At 39.2% G+C, this 9956-nt stretch overlaps 1 protein-coding gene across 1 annotated transcript in view; it reads right to left on the reverse strand. All coding sequences in view use genetic code 11, as the record gives it.

Moving 5' to 3' along the window:
- Positions 1–144: 144 nt before the first annotated feature.
- The window catches only part of EGR_09288 (hypothetical protein), a gene marked incomplete at both ends in the record, with an annotated part of 10913 nt that continues 1101 nt past the window's right edge, over positions 145–9956 (reverse strand). Inside the window, 2 exons of the mRNA XM_024498537.1 lie at positions 145–570; positions 4833–5192. Coding sequence (XP_024347042.1) covers positions 145–570; positions 4833–5192 — 786 coding nt within the window. The remainder of the gene's footprint in view (positions 571–4832; positions 5193–9956) is intronic.

The raw sequence follows: 9956 nt of genomic DNA on the forward strand, positions 1-9956 counted from the left end.
ATATATATATATATATATATATATATATATATATATATATTGACATCAAGCTCTCAATACACAAGTGATTTTGGTTCATCTTGGCTTATATTTATATGCACAGATGTAATCTGGGAGGGATAGATAGGTCAGAAGAACGAGGCATTAAACATGTTCATTGGAGACACTGGACAAGTCATCATCACGAGGCTGTGAGGCCTGTACTGTTGGAATGAGAGCTTCCAGTAGGTGCTCAGGTATATTTACTCCGTCCCCCATAAAAAACTTGAGCATATCTATGGGGATGGGGAAGACAATGGTGGACTTCTTGCCCAGACTGATAGTATTGAGGGTCTGCAGATAGCGCAATTGCATTGCTATGGGATGTTGGCTGATCTCTAACGCGGCAAACTTGAGCGCCGAGGAGGCACGCATCTCGCCTTCTGCGGCGATGACCTTCGCTGTGGCCTCGCGAGCCGCCTCCGCTTCGGCAGCCATTGCGCGCTGAAGTTGGATGGGCAAGCGGACGTCCTTGATCTCCACTCTCTCTACTTTTACGCCCCATGCCTCTGTGACGGAGTCAAGGCACTCCTAGGCAGGAGAAAATAGACGACTAACTGTCCACTTCAACAGCGGCACCAGATTTGCATGCGTGTTTGCTTACCCGTTTAAGTACCTAATCCCTAACCCATTCATTTAATGTTTGACTAAAAATGTAGATGAAAATTGCAGCATTTGTTAAAAATGCACAGAATTTAAAAGGGGAAGAAAGTCATCCACATGCATTAGCGAATGAGAGGGGAAAGTTTCAACACTTAACCATTTGCCCTTTGGCAATCCATTACCATTTATTTGTTTTTCATTTGCATTTAAAATCGACTACACTTCTGTGCTTTAATTATTTGACTTGCTTCTGTACAAACAATCCAAACCCATAGCGAACAATGATAGCTCATGACAGCTCACGACTGGGGAGTCAAAATAAAGCTAGCATTTCTCTGGGACAGGTTTGAATACTTTGTTCAACCTATTCGGGTCCACGTACTTAGCATTTCAGGCTTTTCGAGGTATATGGAGGAAATTAGACTTGAATAGGATGCGAAGCAGCAACAGGAATGCATTTTAATGACATTTAGAACCATATGGGCGAGAATACTAAGCCAGTTGCAAAGCAGCACGATTGGAACTCCAATATGGGACGGTATTCATTGACAGCTACTTGAAACCTGCCATCTTCAAAAGGCACATTGTAGGTGTCGAAATATGCATTCTAGCTAAAGCCTAGACCTCACCAGAAAGACGCTTAATCACCATCCGAAGGGTCGAACGAATGACAAGAACTCTGAGGTTCTCAGCTATTAATTGGTAGCATTCAGTCGCACTTTCTGTGATGCATTTTCCTTGTTTGGCCCTCTTCTATCTCCCATACTAGCAGCGAAAGCTAGCACATGGGATCGCTGAATTATCTTCTACAAACCACTTGCCTAAGCTAGTAAATACACATGCTTGAAGGTCGAATTAACAATTTGCTTCTCTATCCGCGAGGCTCCGGCAGAGTCGCGAGGACTATTAAATGATTTTTGGCCAAAAAAAGTGATGCAAAGATGGAAGCAGCTCTATTAATGTTGCTGGATCCCTTTATAAGCACCCTTATTAAATATAGACACTGTGTGAACATGAAAAGGCTTACCATCTAGGGATTTAAAGCCGAAAGCGGAATGAAAGTGGGTCATAATGCAGCAATCAAATCTCCATTTCAGACTGTTGTTATTATAAACAAGACGTCAAAGGAGTGCCGTTGGGCAGGACTGTAGAAAAAACAACATTAAAGCAATAAATGCGGGGAAAAATTTTCCCTTAGGAATTTTGATGTAAAGTGAGGAAATCATCTACACCAAGTAAACCGTGAGGTGAAAATTAATGTATGCATTGATATGTGAATGTGCAGACGCAGACAAATGGAAGAGTACCAACAAAATGTCACATTCCTCTGTGGGTAGGTACTACTTCTAGGGAAGCCCAAAAATGGTCGTCAAAATAAGAAAACCATGTTGAAAATGCCAAAGCAGCTATCCCATCATTTGACTAGAAGAAAATAAGCTTAAATAGGGCATTTTGTTCCATGTAAGGGTATTTCAGAACCTTTAAATTAAATAAGGCGGTATGCTATAGTAGAGAAATGAAGGATAAGGCAAATGGATTGTTTGGATTTTTAACCATCGAGGCACGCATGGAAATCATTGGTGCTATGGTCATCCACAAGTAGGAATCGAGAATCGGGATCTGGTTTTGGTGAATAAAAGTGGGCATAATCAAGGAGGTTTTATTAGCGATTCGATTCAATTGGAAAAAACACGAGTGGAATCAAAAAAGCCTCGTTTATCGCTACCAAGATTCGGAAAATACAATTGAGATCCACTCTCAAGTGCTTGCCTTGAAGTCATATCGCCACATAACATAACATATAGGCGACAATGCAGTTTGCAGTAGAACATGCAATGATAAAAGGATCAGAAGGCACATTTTGAACGTAAATCACCCGAGATTGAGGGGAATGATCACCATATGCAGTCCATTCCTAGCTGATACATCCACCTTAAAGCTGCATGTCAGGAGGATGAGGTTTTTGATAAACTGCAGAACAGAATTATCGACCGAGTTTGTTCAAGGAACAATAAGGTGATTGCTGGACCATTACAGTCACATGTAAATAACCACCCATAAACGTTTTGCCCATTAAAGAAATTCCAAGAATGAGAAAGGTTTGATGGTATCCTGCTATTGCCTGACCAAATTAATGGCTAAAAGGGCAAAAAGTAGGAAAAAGGAGAGATAATTGTTTCATCTAACCTAAAACAGGAGCTTTCATTTAACAACATGTGCCACCGGAGTCGATACTTGTCACTGTAATAAAGAACTACTTCCCTTTGTTTAGAAAAATGGCTTGTATTTCGTTGTTTATATGCAAGAGCATGCTGAGAGTTTCTGCCACCTACCATTTAAGGCCAAAACAAATCGTTAACCTTTAACTGCAGTCGATCCTCAAATATGAAATCTTAATTTCAAACCCAGCAAGCAGTTGTTGCTTATTTAGAAGCCAGTCACAGAGAAATTGAGGTCGTATTATCAAGAAATGTCATTTTTAATTCAGAAAATTTATTTCAGGCCAATGTTAAGAATGTGACCCTTGTAGCAAGAAGAGAAAAAAGAGAGCATGTACAAAGATCAGACGCTGTCAAAGTGTCAGTGCCGTGCCGAGAAGTTAGGGCTTTAGCAATGAAATAAATAAATAATTAATTGGCGAATTAGCTGCATTGCAGCGCCTGTTCCGCAAAGGTATGTGGTAGAAGGAAGGACTGTTTCCATCCTTTATCGGGTGGCTCCTTTACACACAGCCTACTCTAGGTAGGGAAGTACCGATGACAGCTTTCGTTAGCTTCAAACAACATGCACTTGCAGACTACCAAGGACCTCTTCATGGATGTCGCCATTAAAGGGTATGACAAATTTTTGACAGATGCGTGTATTTATTTCAGAGGCTGGTAGAAAGATAGATGTACCAGATTTAATGATGGCACAACATTTTGAAATCCTTTATCTGGACTGGAAATGTTTAGCTTTTGACAGATGGGTAATTTCCTCAAGAGGGTAAGGTTCAAATCCTGCATCTTTTTTTGACGGATCCGCTGTAAAATATTAGAGATGGAAAAGAATTAAAGGGAGTGTTTACATTACTTAATGAAGAAATGTTTACAGAATAAAACATAGAACCATATTTTGGAAAAAATATTTTTTTAGAAATAGAAGTAAACAAAAAGACTACTGATAGAGATAAATGTTCACAAAATAGAATATGAGGGTGACTGACTCTCTCCTTAACTGAAGTAAACGAATTACATAAGTAGTGGGCATACCAAGGACCAAGAAGGCATTTTTACAGCGTTAGCTGAATGAATGAGATCTTACTGAGCGAAAAAAGTTTGAAAATCCACCGCGGTCAAATAGCTAACTTGAAATGTAAAACCGATTGAAGTAGGCTTTCGTCCACAGTCCAAATATCAGTCATGTTCGCATTACCCTGAAAATGTTTTTTAGTTCCCTCAAAAACAAAAAAGATTTAAGTAAGATAATAACAGTTAGGGGGTTGCTTTTAATTGAAAGCCTACGCTCCCAAAATTAGATTGCTAAATTAAGTAGGCAAGAGTATTTTCTAAATTGAAGTAGGCAATTAGGGATCCATTTCCAAGCCTTTTACTCATAAGACAAATGTGGACACTTATTTTAAAGGAAATTGGGCGAAACACTACTTGTGCTTGCCACTACCCATGGAAAAAGTGTAATGAGAAATGGGAAACTTCCTACCATAAAACCAAAGTGGCGGAACTGTAGGAGAGACTGCATAAATTATTGCAATTGTGGAGAAACAAAAAATCCAGTCCTCTAAAGCTGGCAATCTTAAGGAAAACTCATTTTTCAGCATCCTAAGTCCCGAAAAGCTGTTATATTAAGTTACGTATGGGTATCCATATCCAGTGAGCGGCTACATAATGCCCAGTTTTATGGACCGGCAAGTCGATTACACCTTTCGGGTCTTACATTTGAGCAATTTAAGCCTGAAACAACCTTTTCTGCTGTTTGGAGAAACTACACAAAGGTAAGAGTTAATTTTACTGATGGTAGAGAACCAAATAATAGAGACGAAAGACTTATCAGCAATTGCATTGAAAAATGGCCCGATATGGCAAGTAGGAATCAGACATCATTGAAACAAAATGTGGCCTTCAGAATTCAGCGAATATCACATTTTCACTGTTAAAAGGATGCTGATAACTGACGACTGGATGAGAACATACTTGCATTAGAATGGCAATATCCTCCCTCGCGGTTAGTAGTTCATCCAAATTGACAGTTCCAAGTACATTTCGGAGTGTGGTCTGGCCAAGCAGCCGCGTGGACCTATTAGCATCTTCTACATTCACCACGGCACAGACCGGATTACGGATTCGGTAGTAGACCACAGCGTTCACAGCTACTGTAAGAGAGTCTTTGGTCAGCACCTCCTGCGTGGGCACGTTGAAGGTGAAGGTACGGAGGTCAACCACACGGCAGTTGTCCAGACAGGGGAGGAGGAAGATGAGTCCTGGGCCTTGGGCTTCGGAGGCAAATAGCCGACCCAGTCGGAATACTACGGCACGCTCGTAGTGGGCCACAACCTGAACAAACCCAGCGTTAGGTTTTAGACCCTAAGGACCATAACTTCAGCACGATTCATCTACCGATTTAGCCATTCAGGTACTAATAAGGAAAAAAGGAAATGTGGCAATCAACACATGACTTATGAAAACCTGAATAGCCTTTTGAACCTCATAAAGAAGATAAAATTGCATAGGGACAATGCATTAGCCTAAATGCCTTTTCGGAAACAATAGATTTATTCTTTTCCATTTTTCAAGAGCTGGAGTAGGGAGGTTTTCTGAAGAAGGGTCTTAGACCCACAAATAAGATGCGATTCTTAATTTCCATTTTTTTCTATTTAAATTCTGCCCTTTAAAAAGGTCTCAAGTAGAAAACAACTTTGTTAATACAATTTTCCCTTATAAACTTTCCTCACCTGTGTGAAGCTATGCAGTATTTGTTGGCACTGATTCAGACCCTAAAATAGTAGAAACTCGCAGACTGCTCCCTACGGAAGTTAATAAAAGGACCTGACAAATTTGGCCCTATGGGAGAAATTATGCAACACTTTTCACCATTTATACCTAGGTGCAAATAAATTCTGCAAAATTCGGTGCAACAGATTCCATCTCACGGAATTTCTTGCAGATTAGAGCATTGGGAAACTACGGAATAATGTGTATAATTTTTGCCACCAGCATACCCTCTGTGCCAAATCATGAGAGCTGACTAGAACAAACCGTGTCGTACAAGGGGAATGCCCGAGTTTAAACAGCGAAGACGAATGTAAAGTGCTACTAGTCTGATAATACACCTCCTTTTACACCATTGAGCAGTCTAGTTGCCCCAACAGTTAAAACATCTGGGATGCGGTGGTTGCTTTTTCCTCCGAGATCCCGATAGTGATTGAACTAGTTGTGTCACCATGCACCAAAGGTTTAACTTTAGCAAGGATATTTGTTTCAGATGAATTCCACCCTTAACCATGGGGACATGTATCAATTCATGGGCTAGAGTACTGGTGATTAAGCAAATGTGAGCGTCTTTTCATACTGGGCGGTAGAATTACAAAAAAACTTCCTCTTCAGACAGCACGTAATTTTCGTTGACCTCGACTTAGACTACTGATAATGAGATCTTGAGACCACAGGCATTTTTTATGAAAAACCCATAAAATGTCAAAGGAAAATGAATGGTGTCAGACATTCCAAGAAGATGAGGTAGTCGCTTTAATCACTATACATTCGATACTAATTCGACAAAGTAAGCCACTATCATTAATTTGCTTCCTGAGCAATGCCTTAATATCCTAAGTTTAAGAGAGAAATATGTTTAAGTTCATTTTTTTGTCAATAGACTTTTGATCATAGGGCATTTGACCAAGCTTCAACTAAAGATAACAAAATTTCCTAGGCACTTTAGGACAGTCTTCTCTATTATTTACTCATTCCAAAAGGTTTAGTATGTAAAAACCCAAGATTTTCTGCTTTCTTATGGTTTTGAATTTATAGGAAATGACAAGAAACGATATAACATGTTTTCCATGGTCACTCGAAATGTAGGAGAGTGCATTGTTGTAAAGGAGTTTATATCTGTCCACCGTTTTTGAATGGCGATTTAGACCTTGGGGCGACCGCACTAGATTTTGATGAGGTTCACCATTCATAACTGTGGTCTTGGTTCATATAAGATCTGCTTATCTCAGTATAAAGTTTTTTGTTATAACAATTTCAATTTATGAATGGTGGAAAATATAAAGAAAAGAAGTTACCGCTTCAATATTTACAGATTATCAGAGAAAATGGAACGTCTCCTTCGAAGGTTTGGACTTAAAGAATCCCTAAATATACTTAGGCAGACAAAGTTTAATACGTAATGGAAGAAAAGACAATGTTTTTTTTTACAATTTGTGACCTTTGGGGAATAATAATCAACTTAAATTGGGAATAATACAATTTCAGACGGAGATTAAAAGACTTTGTTCTAAAAGTACTCTGTTAATTAGCTGTTTAACTCTCAGTTTTGATGGTGGGGCACTTAGGGCTTCGCGATTGTTTGACCTACGGGCCGTACCAGTAGGTCCCAAGCACTACAGTAAGTCGACGATACAAATTCTGCCCTAGTATTGTGTCTTCTTTTGGTTTTGGGGAGGTCACGAAGTGCCACAGTATACTGAAGCCAAAGATTCTATGTACGAACAAAGTGAGGAAGGAAAATCTTCTATGCAGTATGCACTGAGAAGGAGTGCAGAACTTGAGAAGAGGAGTAGAGTATATTATTTGTACACAGGCCATAAAAATAACAAGTACCTTATTTTGTTTGCTTTACACTTCAGGGAGACAAAGTTCCATCAGGATTCACAAAATCGTCCCAAATTTCACGCTTTACTTTTGTGGCGAGTTTATCTATTTTAGTTGGTTTATTTCTATTCGTTGATGTCATAAGCAGATAACTATGATATACATCCCTTGTTCTTCCAATTCAGCCACTTCTGTCCTCCCTGAAAACACAAACCTCGGGCAGTGACACAAATAAGGCACGTAACTTCTGGCGTTTTGGAACAGACTGAAGTAAACACGTAATGCTTAATGTAAAACAACTTCTCAAGAAACCACGCAGCTTGGTAACTTGGTGCATACTGCCATTTAGTAAGCATTATCTGCGAACATTTATCTTAACTATGAGTTCCCCTGAGTCATGTGGTCTGACCTTCTTCACAGCAGGCTGCTATCCCTTGTTTCATAAAAACCTTTTAATTCTAATTGGAAGATCCTCTACAAAATGTTTCGATTTATTTGTACCGTTGACTTGTCTCGCCCTTGCCAAATGGGATCCAAGCACCCACGTTATATAATCCCTGGCAAGATACCATTCAAATAATAAGCCCAACGATTGAAGGATAAAAAAGAAAATCTGATCATTTTTGAACCACATGCAATTCTTATTCTATGTATGACAAAGTTGTTGTACAAGGCATCAAAGAAGGCGAATTTGAATTTTTACACAGGGATTATCTTATGCCTCCGGATTAAAAGGCGCGGCTTGCTTTAAAACGCCTCATTTAGCCACAAGATTTAACTTTTTAAGATGTCGCTTTTCCTTGGTCAAAAATTAACGAAACAGCCACTTAAAACCTCACTTAAGACCAGCAACTGTGAGACAGGGGCGAGTGGCTGTAGATAGCAGAAAGAATGAGAGCTCTCTACCTTCCAAAGACTCGGGAACGTCGGGCACAAATGTCACCGGGTGTGAGTGGATAGAGGCAAGCAAAAGGTATAAAATAACAAACAATTTTGGTGGAGCAATAATCATAAATCTTTCCTATCGTTGGCTTCCTCAAGAGCTGCGCGCGACCGAAAAATTTTGCCGTCAAGTGCAAAAGTGGGGACTTAATTCTCAATGCTGCCAACTCCTACAAAGTCCATGTGTACATAGTTTTTAAAAACAGAGGACAAATAGTGTTAATTTTAAATTTAAACAGAAAATTTTAGCCCTTCGCTCCGGACTTGGCCCAAATGTTATTTTGACTTCACCTGACTAGTAAACTTTTCACCATGGATGGAAGTTGAATCAAGTACTCTTTGCTATCGGAGAAAAAGGAACAGAGAGTTGCAAAAAACATTGGAATATCCGTAAACAATGTAAAATGGCATTCGAATTGGCAAATATCAGCCCAACTCTCCAGAAAAAAGCAGCTGATTTGTGGATTCGAGAGGTGGGTCTGAAAATGTTGCAGATGGGAACGATTCTATTCTAAGTTTGCGACAGTTTAAGGGTAAGATTGAGAGCAGAATGAATTGGCTGTGACATTATGGAATTTAGTCTGGCAGTGATGGCTGAGTAACATATTATACAAGACGAGTCTAAGTCAAGTTAAATGGCATGAATTTGGGCACCTCTATAAGATGCTGTCCAGTGAGTATTTTACACAAAATTTCGGCTGCCTCAGTTCATTGTCCGCAGAATTGGAACAGGAGAGTGATTTGTCAAAAAGGTAATGTCGGTGTAGAAATGTCTGTTTTTTAAAAGATCGGACATACCTAGGCCATTTGTTCCCCCTCTAATATCCGCAAAAATTGATTTAGTTATAAATATATTTAGGGAATGAATGTGCACCTAAAAAAAGTGGTATTTTCGACACTGGTGAATTACCGTTTGGACAAGTTGGAGGAGCAGGTAGTAAGGCTCTGGTAAAGGTGACATAACAGAAGAAGGGGGCTTTTTAAAATAAAAAAAGGGAGAATAATCTTAATTTTGTTTGCGTAAGATATTGTAACTAACAGCAAACAAACCTGGATGGCCCTCTTATTTGGGATTTTCGTAAAGGTACTAGGAAGGGGTTTAACTCGGACCAGTCAATCTTAAAGGTATTAGCCAAGGCGATAAAAGTGTCCCACGAAAAATAGAATTAACTTGGTAAAAATAAAAAGACCCTTATCATAAAAATGATGAAAGGGAACAGAACCCTTTATTATCTGGCTTGTGAACTTATACACATCATTGAAGATTAATATTGTCTCGAGGAATTAATATTTAATACCTGAGGTAGAGGGAGGGGGGTGGGGAGAGGAAATTTAGCCCAAGTTTTGAGGTGATTCTCACATTTATTTCTTCATAAAACATTAAACTCACATAATTTGTCTGCTTATTTTAGATATGAAATAGCTAAAGCTCCATGTCTGTTGCCCGAGATAATTTTCTACTAGCCACATAAGTTGAACTATTTAGTTCATAATTTCTCAATAGCCATGGTTATACCATAAGAAATGTGTAGAGCAAGTTGAAAGCTGGCCATGATCGTC

Source organism: Echinococcus granulosus (genome assembly GCF_000524195.1).
Source record: "Echinococcus granulosus chromosome Unknown EG_S00141, whole genome shotgun sequence".
In the NCBI taxonomy this organism is placed as follows: domain Eukaryota; kingdom Metazoa; phylum Platyhelminthes; class Cestoda; order Cyclophyllidea; family Taeniidae; genus Echinococcus; species Echinococcus granulosus.